The following is a 21,612-nucleotide window of genomic DNA, read 5'->3' as shown; positions in this document are numbered from 1 at the left end:
TTAAGAACAGATACGAGATAACTAGAGAATCAACCTAGGCAAAAAATACCTGAGTATCAGATATACAAAAGCACAGGTAGAATGTAGAGCAAGGGCAGCAAAAAGAGATGCATATAAGTACAAAAATTAGGGAACTGAGGCTGAAAGAGATAAAGCAACCTGCCCATGCACATACATATCTGAGACAATATTTAAATTCAGGATTTTCTGATTCCATGTCTAGAACACTTTACCCTCTTATTTGACTTAGAAGAAATGTCATACCAGAAGATTTCAGAGCAATCCAAAAAACTTCCATGATGTGACACCAAGTCAAGATAGCTGAGCCAATATATGCTACAATGATTCTGGTTGTTCTAGGTCTGTGATCTAGATCATTGGTGCAGGGATCTTCCAGTGAGTAACTTCCTCGACTGGAACAAATAATCTTAAAGAAATGCTTGAGGGGTAACATGACCACTCTAGGGACCAGGAAGAGTCAGAGGAAGCAGATCTTAGATCTAGGATTCTGTGGCCAGCTTCTCTCCAGTGTGTTAGGCCTTCTTTTACCCAATGACCACAACAATGTAAATGAAAACAGCACTCAAAGGCAGCAAAGTCAGGTCAAATAAATACAACAGATAATGTGATATCAAGTTATTAGAATCAAAGACATAGTCTTCCTTTTCTGTTAACCACTGTAAGGCTTCAAAAAAGGAAGTTGGCATTCTCTTGTCTGAATTTTTGGCAGTTTTGCTTATGTGTTTTGGGCCGAAGTACTTTGGTGTTTGTTGAAAAGTGTCTGGGGTGTCAAAATAAAAATGTATTAATAATTCATTTTAAACATAGTCAAGGGAGCTAAAGTTCAACATGGACAGGAGATGATGAAAAGCAGACAAATTCAATAAACTGAATGTCAACCTATTACCTTTTATAAAACTCAAAGACCCTCATGAGAAAGGAGGGCAGTGGAAGTCAATGAAGTCAGACCTGACAAGGCCTTGAAGGAGCTTTCTGACAATGTGACTATTCCAGTCTCATAAACAACAGTACAATTCTTCAGCCCTAAACCCATACCTCTTCCAATAACCCCTTCCCTCTCCCCAGCTAGAAACTACAAGCCGGATGGGAACTCAGTGACTAGAGTGTGATGAGACAGACTCACCCCGCCGGGACAGACTGACTGATCTTCTTATGGAGCCCAATCTCTCAAGAGGCAAATGATGTAGCTCCGTAGTAATGTACAAATGCTTTACCTGAAAAGATGCAAAGTCTGGATAATGGTGTGCTGCCATCCCTCACCCAAATCTCCCTGGCCACTGCTGCCCGGCCATGCATGATCCACCTCCACCCACTCAATACTGTTCGGCTTTTGTCACATTCACAATTCCTTTTTTGTCCTTTTTCTGCTTTTCTCTATCATCAGACAACATAACCTAACACAGTGCAGTCAGTGAGGGCAGGTTTATCAATATGCTGCTAGCTCTCAGGACATCATGCTAATAAATAGTGGTATGGATCCCAAGATTCAGATTTAGATTGGAAGGGTCGTCACAGGTCACCTAGTCCAGCCTCCTTATTTAACACAAGAGAAGTAAGGCCCAGAGATATAAGTGCCCAGGGTACCTCCAGCAAATACCAGAGCCCAGGACCTTGGACCCCCAAATTCAGCATTCTGTTCTCTATGTCTTGCTGCTTAGTGATATGTCTAATCATAGATTTCATTTGCCTAGGTGATTGGACCAGGGTAGTCTGATGGGCAAGGTGGAAACAGATTCAGTGAGATCAGGGATGAGGAATGGAGTTGGGGAAATGGTGTGAGTAGAGGGACCGAGTCATCCTCTAAGGCATGTTGTCCAAGTGGCTTGCTGAGTACATATATGGCATAAGGAGGACTAAGTAACCACTTCCTTCTATTCTCTGGGTAATAAGGAAAGAATGTGAAATACTTTCCTATTTGACTGTCCTGGGCTGGAAGGGTAGGGGAGGAAGGGTAATTGCTAGTGTGGGTTTATGTGTCTGCCCCAACATTTCAAGCCATGTTTCCCTTCCCAAACCAAGAGGAACCTAACAGAGGGATAGGGGATTCAGAGAGAAGCTGACCTGATGGGGGCCGCACACAGTTTGAGTTGAGATTTGGGTACCGAGTACCAGGGTCCAGGGTATACTGTTCAAAGTTCTTACTGATGTTCTCAGGAGTTGTCTGAGGCAACAGTCGATAGAGACTCTCCCTGTTTGGAACCAGAACCCAAGAGTGAGAGGCTGCTTGAGGGACCCTGGGCCCCTTCCCTGGATGAAGTTATTGCTTCTCATACCTGGGATTAGCATTTTTCCCCCCATGGCCTACTCAACCATGGCAGAACAATAAGGGTGAATTGGGGAAATCTTTAACTTCAGAAACTAAAAAGAAACCCAGTCCCATGGAATTGTGTGGTCCTGATATAGCTGCCCCTTAGAAGAGAATGTTCTTTGAGCAACAAGGCCAAAGCAGTCACCCCATTGCCTTCCTTGTGCTTGATCAACTTTCCCAAAGTCTGAAACTCTCTTTTTCTAATGTTTATGACCACTGCAACCTCAATTGCATTGCCACAAGTGTCCCAGGGGAATAAAAATAGCACAATCATAATAATCAGGGAAGGGACCTTAATGGGGAGCCATTAAGTCTAACCCACTGCAAGAATTCCCTCCTAAAGCAAAGGAATTAGGGGTACCTTTAGAAACTAGTTCCATTAAAACATATCCTCTCTGCCTTTTGGACTACCAAGTATTATCAGGAAATTCAAGGCTTGGAGACTTCCCAGGACAAAGGCAATTAGCTGCTTCAAGTCTCTCCCTTCCCCAATCTGTCTTCCAGCAAAGCTGCCAAATGATATTTCTAAAGCATCTGTTATAGTTGAGTCATTTCAGACGTGTCTGACTTGTCTGACTCTTCTTGACCCCATTTGGGGGTTTTCTTGGCAGAGATAGTGGAGTGTTTTGCCATTTCCTTCCCCAGTTCATTTTATTGATAAGGAAACTGAGGCAAACAGAGTTAAGTGATTTAGTAAGTATGTGGCTGAGGTCAGATTTAAATTTAAGAAGATGAGCTTGCCTGACTCAAGGCCCAGGGGCCACCTAGCTGCCCATTCCTAAGGCAAAGCTTTGAACAAATCAATCCTGGGTTCAGTAAACTCCAATGATTTTGCCTTATTATCTCTAGGAACAAATTCTCCAGTTTTATTTCTCTGCCTCAAGTCTCTGTCTGTCTGTCTGTCTCTCTCTCCCACACTGATATTTCTAAAGCAGAATTCTGACCATAACACTACCCAGTTCAAAAAAAAAACCAATGGCTCCCCATTACCTCTAGGATCAAATAGAAATTTCTGTTTGGCATTAAAATAACCTGGTTCCAATCTACTTTTCAAGGCTTATTAAACCTCATTCCTCCTTAATGAACTCCGTCTTCCAAGCAAACTGAACTTTTTTACTGTTTCATACAAACAACACTCCATTTTTGTCTTCCAACCATGTCATCACTCACCGCTCAGCCAGGATCTCAAGGGGTGGGATTCCCTGGTCCCAACTCCTCACCATCCATGCTGTATCAAAGGCCGCCAAGAAACCACGAGCACATCCTGTACCCATAGGCCAAAAAGGCTGATGGGGAAAGGGGAAGAGAAACAACCAAGAACTTAGAGAAGCAAGAGAAAGAACCAACAATACCCAATGACCCAGATTCTAAAGGTTCCCACTGTTCCTTATGGTTCTTACAACTAATCAATCTTTTGTTTTAATGGGCTCACAAGAATAGTCACTGAAACCAGGGAGAGGATCAGCTTCCCATGGTATAAAGATGACCTGCCCAGTTACCCTCTAGCCCAATTATTCTGAATGATATGAGTAAAAATGGCCAGTTTTATCTTTCATATAAAAAGGGTATTGTATGCAGACACATATGCAAACAAATGGATCAGTATCTCATCCTGCTAGAATACAGGGCTGGCTCCCTTTGTTTTTCCAGTAAGTAAATGGGTTTTCAGAAGGCCAAGAAAATTTTCTTTAATGAGTACTGCCAACTGGCCAAAGTCTTCCCTGAGATGTTCCCCGAGCCAAGGTGATGGAGCAAATCCTGTTTGAGTTAACAAGAGTATAGGGACCCACCCCATTATGTAACTGGAATTTTGTTCTTTAAAATGCAAGCTTATACTCCTAAAGAAGAAAGCCAAGACAAACTACCTCTAATAAGCTGTCTCCCACCAAAGCTACAAGGAGCTGATGGGATTGTCTCTCCCGGACTAGAGCAGCATTCTCAGAGGCATACATGGAGGTAAAGTCAAACATCGCCACGTCTGGCTGGCCATAGTGATTCATGGCAAAGTCCAGGGAAGGTAGCTGGTAATTGGTAGCAAAATCAGCTGCTTCCCTTGCATAGGACAGCAAGCAGTCTTGATTTACATTTTCCGGGCCAAGCAGGAGATCTGTGTCAACATAATCCTGAGGAGACCAACAACATAGCATGATGAGAGTCTAGAGTGGAACTCAAAAGTTGAATTGAAAGAATGATAGGCAAAAATGATGGCAATAATGTGAAGGAAAATAACACTAAAAGCCATGGGAACTCGGAAATATGCAGTGACCCACCATGACTCAGACAATTGAAGGGGACATATCGCCCTCCTCTCAGCCAAAAGGCAGTGAACTATGGGAGTGGAATGGGTCATACATCACCAAAGTCAATATGTTAGTTTGCTTGGCTCAACTGTACTTCTCGGTTCTGAGAGAATTCAAGTATGTGGGGAGGTGATTACTGGGAAATGACAGTGATGTTTATAAAACCATTGGTAAAAAATTTTTAAAAACTTTCATATCAAAAGAATGCCACAGAGTAAAACTGGATTGAGAAAAGAATTTGAAAAAAGAAAAAATATTATTTAAAGCTGTTCTTTTCCTGGAAAAATGGACAAAGACAGACCCGGTTTTAGAATATTTTTAGCATTATGTTCCAAAGGGCTGTTTCAGACAACCTTGGAAAAAGAAAGGACCTTTGAGTTCATCTAGGCTATCATATATCATTTTATTTATATAAAATATTAATATCATTTATATAATAAACTTAAACTTGTATATATATATAGTTCTCATATATTTAAATAATCATTTATTCTTTTACCATATTCATTAAACACCTACTGAATATAAAGTATTCAGGCAATGGAAGAGACACAATGCAACAAGCACATAAACGCCTTTTATAAGCAAGATACCAGGTTAGATGTTGAGGACACCAAGTTAAGAAGAAAAACAAAGCCCCTATGCCCCCAAACTAACATCCTATCTTGGAAAAGAAGCAACATGTTTACAGACAAATAGATGCATCATCATTTAAGGAAGATAGAATGAATATAAATAACACTAGGATTAAGAAAGACTTCCTTTAAGACACTACCCGTGAGTTAAACTTTGAACAAGGGGTTCTAAACAGTACAGAGGAGAAGGGAGTACATTCCAGACATCATGCAAAGTCTTGGAAGTGGGAAATAACGTGGAAAGATTAAGCAACAACAAGCAGGCCAGTTTCACCAAAACACAGAAAGCATGAAGGGTGGAGATATGAAATAAGTGTGAAAAGGTAGGTTGGAAGGAAACCGAGAACCTTGGCATGCCAAGACAAAGATGGAGATGCAGATCATGGAAGTTGGATTTCCCTTAGTCACCCAGCACAAACTTGCTGTTTGTGCTGCCAGATTTTCAAAAAGAAAAGATACAAAAATTTTCCATAAATCAGGACTACCACAGGGGTGGTGACGAGGGACTGGACATGATTCCAATTTAAATCCCAGAATAGGAGGCCTTCCTGAAGGTTCTTGATCAGTAAACTTGCAAAGAAGGAAGAATATTTTGCCAACTGGATGGAGAAGAGACCAGAGTATAAAGAGACTAGAAATGGGGAAACCTACCCCAGGCAATCATAATAGACTAGTTGAATCATGATGAAAGTGGTGACCACACAAACAGAGGAAGGGGGACACTGACATTAGACATGTAAGCTCCTGAAGGACAGGGGATGGTTTATTTTTCATCTTTGTATCTATTCCCAGTGTTCAATATGGTTTCTGGTATATGGCAGATACTTAATTACTTATAACTTTATTGATCATGAAAGGAGAGTTGATATGACTGGTAATCTGACCAAATATCAAAGACAGAATGAACCAGATCTTCTAAGGGAAGTGAAGTATTTGAGTCAGGGGGTGGAGGAGAATAAGGAGGCTTGTTCATCCTTATAAACACCTCTACCCACCACTTCCCTGCTCCACAGGTGTAGGATTAACAGATGGAATATCAAGAATGATGTCTGAGGGGAACACCACCCACTCCTGAGGTGGATGTAATAAACAGAGAAGACAAAGAAGCTGGCCAAATGGTACCTCTTAATATGTGAGCAATGGGAATCCCAGAGGTAGAGAGCTTCAGTCTGGGACTATTGTCTAGGGAGAAAAGAGGACACCTTTGAATGAAGCTATGCGTTTAGAAGGGATCTAGACAGAAGGGATAATACCTTGGTCCATCATAAAGGATCAGAATAAGGATCAAAGAGAAATGAAAATATATAGAAGAGTAGGAATCAAAGGAAAAGATCCCATGATGTTGCCATAGAAGTACATAGGTCAGCTCAAGGTGGCCAGAGCACAGGGCAGATAAACTGAATCAACAGGTCATTTGGCTACCAAGACAACAGTTTCAACCTGAAACCAAAGGGCCCAGACTGGAAGAGATCTGTCTCCTCCAGGGACCTCCAGGCTGCAGAATGCAGAAGCAGGAAGAACTATTAAAAAAAATAGCAGGCTCAAGGAACAAGTCTCAGGAGAAGGAGCTGGAGACCAGACTGAATACTGTTGTGGAGGTGCACCTGGAGCTTTTAAGCCTGTGCCAAACTTGTAATGAGAGATGGTTTATGTGGTCTTGTACTTGACAGTGAAATTCTCTCACACTACAGTGAAGTCTATCTATAAATATAAAAATGACTATATCTATCAGTTTCATGGATAGGAAAATCTTCAGAGAAGAAAACAAACTTGCATAAAAGATAAAATCCCAAAGGTGACATCACTTGAGACCTGTGGCAACCTAAAAGGGGATGAGGTTGAGGTGTCAGGGGCCACAGGTTGGGCATTGTGTCATCAGAAACAACAGAAAAGAACAAAGAAGAAGGAATGGTAGATGGAGCATGATGGATCAGAGGCAGCCAAGGAGAAGAAAAGCTTTGATTTTGGAGCCAGTAGGTTGGTGTTCAAATTCCAGAACTACAACTCATTGTCTGTGTTGATGCCTTGAGCTGATTGTTTCCTGGATCTTTGTTTGACCTCTTGGGTCCATCAAGACCACCTCCATTCTAAGAGGTGAGGAGCATCCCTCAGGGGAGTAGTTACCTTCCAATGCACCACACCTAATATGGGATCCAGCTCTGAGTTATTTAGTTCATTAGTGCCCAACCATAGTCCTTCAAGAATTCTAAGCTTTGAAGCCATGTGACCCTGGACAGCAGAAGCCATATCTTCCTTCATCTCCAGATTTCCCTTGGATGGCAAGTAGGTATTCAGTTCCAAAATGCAATTATGGTAGACGATATCTATCAAGTGCTGAACTGGGAGTCAGAAAAACCTGGGTTTGCCTCCTGCTAAAGGGATGGCTTATCCTTCTTTCTTGAAGAAGATCATGACATCAGGAAGGTGATGTGAAGAAAAGCACATGAATTGAATTTGAGTGAAGGGGTGCTGTGCAAAGTCACCAATCTTACTTTCTCCTCTGAAACCATCTGGGTCCAGTGGCCAGAATGAATCAGGGTGACCAGAGCTGGCTCTGGATGCGAGGCAATCAGGTTGACACTCCCAAAAGGCACACAGCTAGTATGAGTCAAGTGTCTGATGCTGGATTCGAACTCCCATCCTCCTGACCCCAAGGTCAGTGCTCTATCCACTGCACCACTGAACTGCCCTTCCTGCCTAAGACACTTACTAACTATATGGCAGTGGGCAAGGTACATAAAATTTCTGGTCTTTGGTTCCTCATCGGTATAATGGGTACAATCCTCTCTTGTGTTACTGCCTTGTGAGGATGGAGGGGCTTTTATTTTCTTTTTTTTTTGGCAAGGCAAATGGGGTTAAGTGGCTTGCCCAAGACCACACAGCTAGGTAATTATTAAGTGTTTGAGACCGGATTTGAACCCAGGTACTCCTGACTCCAGGGCCAGTGCTTTATCCACTACACCACCTAGCTGCTCTGGAGGGGCTTCTTAACTCAATAAAACCATGAACTGAGCTGGGCAGAGCTACCCAAGATGGATAGGTTATAGTGGGAGGGCTGTGATAAAAATTAAGCCACTGGAGAAGGAAATGGCAAACCAATCCAGGATCTTTGCCAAGAAAACCCCACGGATAGTATTCTGTGGGCCACAGAGCCATGAAAAGTCAAACATGACTGAACAACTCAACATCAAAGAAATAAGAGGTGTAGTAATCCTTACTGCATAGTACCTACCTTGAAGGTGCAATTGAGTAATTGTATATAAAACATCTTATAAATATAATGTCTTAATAGCAACCATAACGAAAAAGTGATTCCTCTGTATTACCAGACTCTACCTAGAGGCCTTGACCTAGCATCCAGGAACTTTATTTTTTTTTAATTATTTTAAAATTAAAATACTTTGAGAACTGTATTTCACTGTAATTGATTTTCTTTGTATTTTATTTTATGCATATAAAATATTATTACTCTGAGGAGAGGGCAGGGTGCATCATCTGCCAAAGGAGTCCATAATACAAAAATTGGTTAAAAATCCCTTACTCTGCAAGTCAGTCAGGTGGATCAGTGGATAGTGCACTAGGTCTGGAGTCTGGAGTCCCAATCCTGCCTCAGATATTTATTAGCTGTGAGACTCTGGACAAGTCACAAACCTCAATTTCTTCATCTATAGAATGGGGAAAATTATAGCCCCTACCATCCAGAGTGAGTATCAAACGAAATATTAATTATTAAGTGTTTAGTAGAGTGTCTGATACTATATAAATATTATTTATTACTATTAGTTCTACGGGAAAATTATATGTTCTTTTGGTTTATTGTGATTGGTTATTGTGATCCATTTGGTTTATTGTGACCCCAGAGTGACAGTTAGGAAGAACCCTAAATCAATGAAAAGGTTACTGGTCCAGCTGGCTTACTGATTCACATGTCTTTCCATTAGTTTGTCTGCACCTCTGGTCCCTCATCTATCCAAGAAGGGCACTCACTTTTCACCTTCATTCCTATGTCACAAGGCTCTTGTACAGAGAACAAGAAATAAGAAATTCTGTAATGGTCATGAGAAATCCTTAAAAATGAGCTTCTACTATTAGGAGTATTTTGTAGAGCTGGATAAGACCCCAGGGAAGAGTCTAATGGATTAAAAAGCATTAAGTGAAAGAACTCACTCAGTTGGGGTCAATGTGTTATAGAATCATTTTCAAAAATGATGATGATAGCACTCCACTGTGATTTACTAAGGGCTTGCTTCAATGACCTTAGAGGGAAAGGAGGGGATTTCAATCTCATTTTAGAAGTAAGGAAACAGGCTCAAATTAGTTAAGTGACTTGTCCAGGTCACAAAGCTAGTAGAGAGTTGAGTTGGAATTCCAAGGCAGGACTTGTAGCTCCAAAGATTTGCTGCCTCCCCCAAGGTGAGGAGGCCCCATTCTCTTGACTTTCTCAGAGATATTCTTTTGCCCACAGCCTGAAGGCAGTACCCCTCTGATCAACTGGATTCAGATGCCAACATGAACCACCCTGAGGATGGTCCTTCTTCCTGGGGACTTCCACAACAACCTCTGCCAAGGTGTCACACATGCCAACTCGAAGGAAGCCCTGGGGAGAATTGGATTACAGACGCTGTGCGAGTTGCTGCCGGTGAAACCTGGCAAGAGAAGGGATGCATTCTTCCGAGACAAGTGGTGATGACTGAGTAAGGTGTGTTTCGCCCAGAGAATGACGCTGACCTCCCATTGCTGGATTCTTATCTTGCTACTCTCTAGGGCTTGAGAACTGAGAGTAGCGGCTCTGGGGACACCTAATGCTTCTTGTTCTTACCACTGTTCTCTAGTCTCAGATGCCCTGGTTATCTGATATTCAAGCACCAGGAGATTGTAGCCAATACCAGGTGTGGAAGGGACAGAAGGGTGAAAGAGAGGCACAGTGGCAAGGGAGGCTGCTGGTAATGGAAGGGAGACAAGCATGTGGCCGGACAAAGGAAAGAAGGATAAAATAAAGTCAAAGGCTTGGAAGCTGGGTCAGGGACAAATAAGATCAGTGTACTGGATCACCTGATCTCCAGGGTTCAGTTTAGTTCCAAATACTCTGATTTTGATTATCTATGATTTATACAATAAATATAACCATATATATTACAACCAGAAGAGGCAATGCAACAGACAAGTTAGCCTTTCAGGCAAGGAGACCCAGATTCAAGTCTGACATCTGGCAGATGCTGTCCAAGCTAGTGAATCTTTTAGTGTCTCGAGGAGAGGCTCGGAGATTTTGTCATAGAAGAATTATAGAAGTTTCTATTCTAGAAGTTCCCAATAGTAATTACATCATAGATCTGTTCCCCCAAAGCTGACACCCTAACCTTGCATTTCTATATAGTTTTAAAATATATATTGATATTTATTATCTTGTTTGAACCTCAAAAGGTGAAAGATGTAGGGTAGGTATTCTGACCCTCATTGATATATGAGTAAATTGAAGCTTAAGTGGGTGATTTGGCCAAGTTCACTAAGCTAGTCTCTATCCCACTAGTATGAGACTCTCAATTGCCACCTAATCAGGTGTGGCCACTTAAACACAATCGGGTTTAGGGGGACTTGGGAGAAGGAAGAATTAATTGAACTCATAAAAACAAACAAACAAAACCAAAAAAGTCATAAGTCTAAACCTTTGACTGAAGACTTCTCTTAGTCTTACAGCCAACCCAATGGGTTGGGATAGAAGCTGAGAATTCCATGTATTACCATGTTCTAGGCTCCCACAGCATTCTGATCTCAAACCTCATTTCAAGTAAAAGGAAGAAACCAGACCAGATAGAGGTCCCAACTCAATGTAGTTAAAGCAAGCCGTTTCCTCAGCTGTAAAATGGGGATAACGGTTACTTGTTTCATAGACTGTTGTGAGGATCAAATGAGAATATATATATATACATATATATATATATATATATATTCTGCAAACCTCAAAGGTACTATATAAAAATTATTATTATACTAAATATGCATAGCAGCACTCTGCAGCATTTTGAAAACAAAATAGCTACAGTACTCATCAACTAAGGAATTGCTTCACAAATTAGGGTATGTAAAAACATGGCCAGTTTTGCACCATAATCAACAGTGATTAGGAAGAATGCAGAGAAACATGGGAAGATTGTCCTAAGTGATACAGAGTGAAGGAAGCAGACTCAAGAGAATACATTCACAAGGACACTGGAGTCCAAATCCAGTGTGCTGGAGCACTCTGCAACATACTTGAACTCCGATGAATTATAATGAACACTTTTAGTCTCTGAGAGTTGAGAATGAAAGGAACTTCCTCTCCAAAGAGTGGTGCAGGGACAAAGGATGTATGATATAGTCACTACATTAATTGCTTTTTTTTTCTTTTTCTGCTACAAGGCTGAGTTTGGATGGCAGTGGAGAGAGGAAATAACTGGGCTATGAAGCCAAAAGCCAGTCAATGATCCTTGTCCCCCAGAGTCTTAGAGGAAAACTTTTCCACGGGGTCTACCTACATTCACAATGACCCCCTTATCCAGGAGACTCTGCTTCTTCGCTGTCATGACAAAGTAGTGAGTACTGTCCTTGTAGTAGACAATGTTCTCCAGGTCAATCCCTGCGAAGAGACAAACACAACACTTGTTAAACAAGGCGAGGGATTCTCTCATCATCTCATTCCCTGACATCCACGTCTTGTGATCTTAAAGATTAGAGTCTGGTTTTGGCTTGTGGCCAGGGTGGGATTTATATGGGAGTTTACTTAACTAAACACAAGGACACTGACTGCTTGGGTTGAATAAGAAGACAAAGAATTGTTTTTAAGGAGATGTTCATCACGTGTTGCCCACATGGCAGACAAAGTTTACAGTCAGGGCAGAAATGAGCATCCACTAGATGGCAAATAGAGTGCTGGACCAGGAGTTAGAAGGACCTGAGTTCAAATAGGACCACGGATAAGTAAGAGCTGTGTGACCTTGAGCAAGTCACTTAACCTCTGCTTCAGTTTCCTCAGTTTTTAATGGGGGTAATAACAGTGCCTCACTTCCAGAGTGGTCATGAGGATAAGATGAGGTAATGCTTGTAGAGTGTTTTGCAAACTTTAAAGCATCCCATAGATAACAGCTATTGTTATTGTTCTCGGTATTATTTTTACTCAAGCCAACAGATGCTTCAGTACCTAATCCTTGGTGAAAATACTTGGCACTAGAGGACAGAACTAGGAACAATGGGCGAACCTACAGGGAGGCGGATTTTATTTCAACATAAAAAAGAATAGTTTAGCAATTCCAGCTGTTCAACAAAGCAATGTGCTGCTAGGGTGGAGCAATAAGAGTAAGTTCCCTGTGAGTGGAAGTATTCAAATGGAATGATAGAAAACCACTTTTAGGGAGGAAATGAGCAATTTCTTTGGACATCAGCTGGAGGTTAGACTAGATGTCTTCTGAGATGCCCTACAGTATTATCCATCTGAAAAAAGAAAAGCTAATGGAGATATTAGAACCTCTAAAGTACTGAAGTCAGGATCTCTTGTTATTAGAACATAGTGAGAGGCATGAATATAATGGACAGAGACCAAGTTTCTGATTTAGAAAGACCTGGGTTCAAGGGTCACCTCACCTCTGAAAGTCACTAAACCCAGATAACTCTTGAAAACTCTAAATAGTAGAGGGTTTGCTGAACTTCTTTGGAAGAGGGAGTTTCTTCCCTGTAAAGTCCCTCCACCACAGAAATTCCAGGTCTAGACCAAAAAAAAAAATTAGAACATGGCAGAGATCCTCATGAGAATCCCTTTAATCCTATTCAATATGAAGCAGCAACAGGCAAATCATCTCCAAAAAAAACACAAGCAGCAGTCACATAGAGCACTCTCCCACTAGACACTCAGATTTCTGTTAACAGGAAAGAATAAAAACAAGCTTCAAAAGGACTCCACAAAGACATACCACATAAAAAGGTCCAATTGAAAAAATGTTCAAAATTCCTTTATTCTGATCATTCATCATTAAATATCTTCTGTTTACCAAGCACTGAACCAAACCTAGGAGTTAAGACATTTTAAAGAATGCAAACTCCACAAGGGCCAGAGTGGTATAATTTTTATCTTTATATCACTAGCCCCTGTCACAGGGTTTGGCAGTGAGTAAGCATTCAACTAAGATTTAGACCCGAAAGTGATCTTTGAGATCCTTTAGTTCAATCACCTTACTTTATGAATGGACAAACCAAACCCAGAGAAAGCAACCTACCCAAGGTCACACTCAAACATAGAAAATAGTTCAAGGGCAGCTAGGTGCATAGAGCCAGTGCATAGAGCACTGGCCCTGGAGTCAGGAGACCTGGGTTCAAATCCAGCCTCAGACACTTAATAATTACCTAGCTGTGTGGCCTTGGGCAAGCCACTTAACCCCATTGCCTTGCAAAAACTTTAAAAAAAAAGAAAGAAAAGAGAAAGAAAATAGTTCGCACTTCAAGTCTTTCATTAAATCAGGAAACACACTCAGAGTTTAATTATCTGGTAGGAAAATTGTATTTTAGTTTTAAAAGAAAAATGAATGAAGAAACTCTCATTCATGAGACTGCAATCTACCATTCTCATTTTACAAATGTGGAAATAGAGAGGAAGTGTCCTGCCTATGGTCACGTGGTTACCAACTGGCAAAGGTAGAATCAGCAAACCAGGTTTTGTGCCTCCCCCCACAAGAATAAATGCATTCCTCCTCTACCCCACTGCCCCCAAGTCCTTCCTGACAGGGTTCTCTAAGAACCTGTGATTTCTCCATTGGGATATTCCCTCAGACAGTGCAAAATATAATCTATCCAGTCCTGACTAGCCTCAATGACTCATCCATTTCCTCTCCAATGTGTCACACATTGGAATTCTACCTGGTAGGTGGTTGGCCCTTTCTCCTGATCTCACAAGGTACCAGATGAGATCATGGGCTGTTTCACCCTTGCTCTTGACCCCTGACCATAGTTTTTGATCATACATTTTTCTTTCATCACTTCCTTTGCTTCACTGGTCCTTTATAAGCCCTTATTTGTAACAGGTGGGCAACTCGCACCCATCAGGTACTTCCATTGACTTCTGGGTGATAACTCATATTTAATACTTCAGAGGCTGTGGTGTCCTATGACTTGAAGTCACATAACAATAGGACTGTCCTCTACTAATTAAATAGACTCAGTCTTTGATAAAAATCAGAGTTCATCCTAGAGTCAACAAGAATTTATTTAGTGCCTGCTATGTAAACATGCAATATGTGAGGTCAGAATCTATCAAAAAAAAATGATTCCTGCCTTCAAGAGACTTATATTTTGATGGAGAAACAAAATACAAACAGCTATGTATATATATACAAGATATAAAATAAAAAATTTTATCCAGAGTACTGGGCCCCTAGACATTCAGATTGCTTCCCTCTAATTATTTTAAAAGAACTGAACTTTAAAAAACTGGAATTAAAAAACTATGGGATAGGGTGTGTGTGTGTGTGTGTGTGTGTGTGTCTGTGTGTGTGTGTCTGTCTGTCTGTCTGTGTGTCTGTGTCTGTGTGTCTGTGTGTGTATGTGTATGTGTATAGGGATTTGGAAGGTGGGGGAAGGAGATAATGGGGGACCTTTGGAGGGGAGATGGGAGTAGCAGGGTGAGGGGAGAAGACAAGAAGATAACTCACAAATAGTTAAATAGTAATTATAATTTTGAATGTGAATGGGATTGTTTATAGCCACACTCTTTGTGATGTCAAAGAATTGGAAATTGAGGGGGTATCCATCAGTTGGAGAATGACTAAACAAGTTGTGGTATATGAATGTGATAGAGTGCTAAGAAATCATGAGGGATAGGACTTTAGATCAGCCTGGAAAGACTTGGATGAACTGATGCTGAGTGAAGTGAACAGAACCAGGAAAACATTATACACAGTAACAGCAACACGATGAGATGATCAATTGTGATGGGCTTATTTATTTCAGCAGCACCATAATCAAAAACAATTCTTAAAAGCCTTGTGATGGAAAATACCATCCATATCCAGAGAAGAAACCATGGAGTTTAAATGAAGATCAAAGCTTATTATCTTCAATTTGGAAAATTTATCTTATATGCTATGTCTTTTTTTCCCTATTTTTTCTTCTGTTTGGATTTGATTCTTCTTTCACAATATGATTCATATGGATCTATATTTAGCATGGTTATGCATGTTTAGCTTATTGCTTTCTGTCAGGGGGAGGGGAGGGAGAAAGGAAGGAAGGGAGGGAGAAAAAGGTAAAACTGAAAACCTTGAAATAATTAATTGTTGAAAACTACCATTGCATGTTGTTGGAAAAATAAATAAAATATTTAATTGGAAAAACAAAGAAATGATGAGCTCAATGATCTTAGAAAGGCATAGAAAGACTTGCTCAAAATGATACAGAGAAGTGAACTGAGAACAATGTATACAGTAACAGCAAAATTGCTTTAAGAATGACTTTGAATAACTAAGTCATTTTAACTTTTATAAATACACAAATTAAAAATAAAGGATATATGAAGAGATGCTATGTGCATATAGAGAAAGAACTGACAAATATAAGTATGAAATAATTTTACATTTACATGTATGTATATCTATACAGCATACATATCCATATAAACATACACCTATTTGTGTCAAATGGGAGTCCTCTCTGGAGGAGAGGAAAAGAAAAAAAAAGGAAAAAATTTACATGATAACTTTGTTATATTTTGAAGAGGAAAGCAAGTTGTAAAAGAAGATAGATTTATAGTTTTATGTACAATCATCTTTTTTATTGTACTGTGTAAGGGAAATGCTTGTTTTGTTCCCTGATTTGAAAATAAATGTTTTAAACAAGGATTGGATTCTAGCCTGGTCTTGAGGGAGATGAAGGACCCACCTGTTTCTTCTTTAAGATCCTGAAAGAACTTCTGATTGAAGATGAAAGCCACCCCACTGATTTCTTCTACCTTGGCCTCAGCTGTGGTGTTTCTGTTTATGAAGTTGGCAGTGATTGCAATAGCCAGCTTCCCACGGAATTCTTTCCTTCTGAAACCTGGGTGGAGAAAAAGGGAAAAAGCATGTCTTTTCTCTGGGACAGGCCTGGAGGGCTGAGTAAGGTTAATGTGGTCACTGTTCTCTAAGTCCCCATAAACATGTGAGAACAGAACTCGGGCACTCGGGATGGTTATGTCACCCCAGGGAATCAGGGTGGGCTGAAACCCAAAACTCCGAGGTTTGAACACAGAGGCAAGACATGGCTGAATGGCTCTTCCTAGCCCTCCATTCCTCCTTTCTTGTCTTTCTTTATTCCTTATGACTTTGTTGTTTAAATTTTATTGCTTTATTTGTGAACTTAAGATATAGCCAAAAAGAACATTTCCATGGATATAAAGTAGTACAAGAAAAGCCGAATATATCAAAGACATATTACAGGAGTTCTTAACCTGGAGTTCTCCCTGAACTGTGGGGTTTTTAAAAATATATTTAGCTAAGTATATTTCAATATAATCAATTTTTTAAATAAAGCTTGTCATCCTACATAGTTCATTTTACGCATTTAAAAACATTGATTTTCTGTGTGGCCTTGGACAAGTCACCTAAGCCCAATGCCTTGCAAAACCCAAAAATAAATAAATAATAAAAATAAAAACATTATTTTAAGAAGATTCTGTGAGTTTCAGCAGACTTCCATGATACATTCCCTGCCCCATTTGTTATATATACATATATATAATGTACACACACATTTATTCATATATACATATATATATATATATATATATCTTTTGGTTTAAAAAGTCAAAAAATTGTGATAAATTTAATATGTTAATTTCAATGCTATCTTGCTTATCTATATTTCCTTCTGAGTTTCTTTCAGTCCTTTTCTATACATTTTTGAAAATGCTCCAATGATCTACTACTTTTTTTGAAATCCTCTTGCTAGCTTCCTCAACTAACAAGAAAAAAAGAAAATCACAATCTTTCTAACAGATAAGCATGGTCAAACAAAAAGAAATCTACAATGTGTTCTGGTCTCTTTTGAAATCCCTGGAATTAGGTGTCCTGGTTCTTATTCCTAATACAACCCAATCTTATCCCTATTAGTGATATGGTGAGGATGTTGCCTCATTTTTCTCAAAAATGGGTTCTCTGAGAACTTACATGGACAATGTTGAGTGCCAGCTGGCCATTTGGGGGGTGAACCAGGAAATAAGTTTCCCATTAGTCAGGTGGACCCTCCCCAGCATCACAATGGCCTCCCAACCCCTTCCTCTGAAATAGAGACTTTGTTGATGGGAAACATGAGGTGCTTAGCTAAGGGAGGATCTGACTTCTAGGATCACAGAATTAGATCTAAAAAGGCACTCAGGGGACATCTGAGTCCAAAAATGAAGAATAATTTCTGGAGCTGATTTTCAATGTGACTAGGTGTGATCACATCTGAAAATTTTTTTAAAGTCATCCAAATAAGAGAAGATGAAGCGCAGGTGAGGTGACTTTCCCCTAAGGAGCCTAGGGATCTGCTTTAAGTTGGTGCTGGAATGAATTAGGCCCTTTTCATAATTGGGAGGGAGAACAAACTAAGCCTCTGTTCCCAGAAGGGATTCAGAGGTAAAGTATGCCATCAGATGACCGATCTCCAGACCTACTTACCTCAACCATGTTCTTTCCCTCTCCTCCCTTTCTCTCCTTCTCTCTCTCTCTCTCTCTCTCTCTCTCTCTCTCTCTCTCTCTCTCTCTCTCTCTCTCTCTCTCTCTCTCTCTCTCTCTCGGATCTTACTTATCTGGGCAACCAAAGAAATGACTCAACTTTGGGAGCAAACCCTGCACTGGTGTTCACCACACACCCAACATGAACTTGTCAATCATCCCAAGAGACTTGCTTGGCTGCCCATGTCACAGTGAACATGGGGAATGAAGGAATGCAGTGCTGGAACTGGGGAATGATGCCATAGTGGCAGGGTCAACCAACTATTTCCTGGGTCAGGAAAGAGCTAGGTGCCACTGGGCTGGTAGTAGTGGTAATGGGGGTATCAAAGGAGTAAGGGAGAATGTATGTACCACCTAGGGGCTAGGATTCAGAGAACCCAGATGCATGTACTTCTGCCCCAAGTGGCCCATCAGAGTTCAAATGTGACTAGGTGGAACTCATCCACAAGGATTTAGTAAGAAGTCGCCATAAGCCAAGGACTATACTAAGCACTAGGAATTCAAAGTCAAAAGTGGGAATAATCTGTCCTCTAACTATAGTTGAGTGATGCTATGTATCCCAGTGGTCAGTGCTGCTAAGTTCCAAATAAGTAAATAAAGAACCACTGAAGAGGTCATCTTATTCAAATTCAGATTGCATATTTCCATGGTCAAAAAGAAATGACCATAGTTTATATAACTATAATTTTGAATAATATGAATTCAAATACATAAACCATTTCAAGGAATTCATTATTTGCACTAATCAGGATCTATCTGTGGTCTCTTGATAATTCTTGTTTGAGTACACATACATCTCCACCCTCCCACTCCCCAAAAACCCAACATCCTAATTAACATGCCCATCCTTGGTATGCTGGTTGCAACCAAAATGAGATCATGGATAAGGGTCATTGCCCTTCAGAGGCCTTGATAGTCTTAAGACTGATTCATATTTATACATACACACACACACACACACACACACACACACACAAACATACCTACATATGTATGAGTATAATATGTATATGTGTATATGCATATTTATATATTTTTTCTTTTTAGGTATCAATCCCACAGAGCATGGGGCATGCCCTCTTTGGTGGAACTGGGCAATCAATAAATCTTCATAAATTACTTACTTTCTACACAGTCCAGGGACCTTTCTTTCCCTACCACGCCCCTTACAGTCCCCATAGAAAAGTATAACATTCTCTCACCTTCTAGAGTATTTCTACGGCCATCAGCACCAATGATGACATCAAATTCAAAATCAGATAGTGGGTGATCTGCAGGTAGAATTTCTGCTCGCCAGCCAATTTCTAGAGAGAATGGGAAATATGGTGAGTTGATTTAAGGATGGGCAAAATGTGTACAGGGTTCATGTGCCTGCCTTCTAATTTGTTTCATGAGAGAAGGATCCAGAACTCAATTCTTAAAATATTTATCCACCACATCACAAATTCCTTCACATCAATTACCAGACCTTAAAAGATCATGGGATTTGAAACAGAGCTCAAACTGACCTTCCAGGTCACTTTGCCCAAAGTCCTCTTTTACAGAAGAGGAAAATGAGGTGCTGAGAGATGTTCTTAGTTACCTAAAATAACCCAGGAAGTTAGTCTCAGACCCAGAATTTAAATGCAGGTCTTCCAAGTTAAAAAAAATCAGTCTATTTTTCATGGTACCCTAATGCCTCTCTATAGAGGGGTGCCATTGAACAAGCTTAAATATGTTTACCTTTGGTTTCTACTGCTTTGTTGAAAAGGAAACAAATTTTGAGGAAAAAAAAAACCTTCCTGGTTACTCCCTAAGCCAAGATCTAAAATCATTTCTAGGGCTTTAGGAAGTAGTGAATGAGTACCAACTGTATGCAAAGTAACCCTTTCACAGTGACAGAAAAATGGGGGGAGGAAACCCCAACAGCTAATTCTTGGCTGACACAAGCAAAGAGAAGCCAGAGGGATCAGCAAAAGTGAGTCTCAGCTGAGGGTAAAAGTCTCAAAAAGACTTTTTGAAACCAAACTAATATCTAGGGGAAATCAGGGTTAGAATAAGTGAACAATAAAAGAAAGAATAAACAAATAAGGAATAAAAAATAATCATAATCATGCATATTGATCAAACTGAATTCCAACTCATTTCCTTGTTATCAGAGAGGCATCATGGTATAATAGCCACCTGGCTGATTCTGGCTGGGGGGGGAGTCCCACATCTGACCTATACTGGCTTTTATATCTGACCAGCTACTAGTTTCCCCTCTTCTAACCTCAGCTTCTTCCAATCTAAAATGGAGATAGTAAAAGGAAGGAGCATAGATTGATAGCTGGCTATCTTGGAGTCAGGAGAGATCTGTCTCTGAATGACCACTCAACACTCCAAACAACTTTTCAAACTTGTAGGTTGTGGGAAAAGTCCCCCAAAGCAATTCAAACCAATGAGATCACAAGTCCAGATTAGAACCCCCCCCTGCCCCCGCAAAAAAACAATGTTCTTTCTCTTATCATCTAATCAGTTTTTCCTTTACTCATCCCACAGTGGATATTCCCACCTAAAAGTTCTAAGCAATCCTTTCATGTGACCCATTATCTCTTCCTTTTATTTTAGTGTAACTAACTCCATTGGCATTTTCTTGGCAAAGATACTGTTTTCCATTTCTGTCTCCAGCTCATTTTACAAATGAGGAAATGGAGGAAAACAAGGTGAAGTGACTTGCCCAAGGTCACACCTCTAGCATCAGCTGAGATCAAATTTGAACTCAAGTCTTTCTGGCTCCAGGTTCAATATTATACCCACTGAGTCACCTAGCTTTCTCCTCTCCCTCCTCCATTTGCACAAGATAGTGTAGATTTAGAGCTGGAACACACCTTAAGGGTTTAAGTCCAATTCTCATTTATGAGTGAGGAAACTGAGGCACAAAAAGTTTATATGACTTGCCTAGGTCATACAAATCATATCTAAGCTACATCTATCTATGCTATATCTAAGCATAATCTAAACAATTTCAGTATTTTACTAGAGATTGATTTTTTTAAGATGTAAAAATGCTTGGAAAATGAGAAGAGCATGTGAATACTTTATTCTCAACCAAACAAAATCGAGATTCTGACTCAGACCATGTGACCAAGATACCCTCCTTACTGGGGATAAACCCAAATTGCGTGTCAGCTCTCTGAGAGGAGAAGAAAAAACTCTGGGAGCTGAATTAGCAAAATTAAAGTAATGGAGTCACAGTAGCTGCCCCCAAAGGTGAGTTAGATGAAAAGATTGAGCTAGCCCAGAAAAGAGACATGGAGCATTTCCTAGACTAGGAGCATAGAAATACAGACAGGTTTAATTTATACAGATTCAGTTTGCAAATCAGAATAGAAAGGACAAATTATTCCCTACTTTGATTTTCCTGGTCTTCAGGAGGCTCGAGGACTTTGACAAACTCTACATTCACATGGATTTCCACTCCCAACATCAGGGCCACCTTAAACAAGATGAGTTGAAGCTGTCGAATACCTGTAGGAAGGAGAGGGAAAATAGAATTATTTCAGACAACCAATGATCCAGGTAGCCAATGCAGGTGCACATGTGACTCTGGATAAAGACCAGATTCTAGTCAAAATTGTCAGCCAATAGATCAACCTAGTAAGAATGACCCACAAGCCTGG

The 21,612-nt window shown here is 40.3% G+C and overlaps 1 protein-coding gene across 1 annotated transcript in view; it reads right to left on the bottom strand.

Moving 5' to 3' along the window:
* MICAL2 (microtubule associated monooxygenase, calponin and LIM domain containing 2) overlaps nt 1–21,612 on the bottom strand; it is a 285,377-nt gene that overhangs the window by 167,736 nt on the left and 96,029 nt on the right. Inside the window, exons 4-9 of the mRNA XM_074230325.1 lie at nt 21,344–21,460; nt 19,174–19,275; nt 16,158–16,313; nt 11,777–11,877; nt 4,195–4,452; nt 3,500–3,615 (exon numbers count right to left, since the gene is read on the bottom strand). Of these exons, the coding sequence (XP_074086426.1) occupies nt 3,500–3,615; nt 4,195–4,452; nt 11,777–11,877; nt 16,158–16,313; nt 19,174–19,275; nt 21,344–21,460 (850 nt within the window). The remainder of the gene's footprint in view (nt 1–3,499; nt 3,616–4,194; nt 4,453–11,776; nt 11,878–16,157; nt 16,314–19,173; nt 19,276–21,343; nt 21,461–21,612) is intronic.

This window comes from Macrotis lagotis, chromosome 3 (genome assembly GCF_037893015.1).
Source record: "Macrotis lagotis isolate mMagLag1 chromosome 3, bilby.v1.9.chrom.fasta, whole genome shotgun sequence".
NCBI lineage: Eukaryota > Metazoa > Chordata > Mammalia > Peramelemorphia > Peramelidae > Macrotis > Macrotis lagotis.
This window is presented reverse-complemented; position numbering and strand designations above follow the sequence as displayed.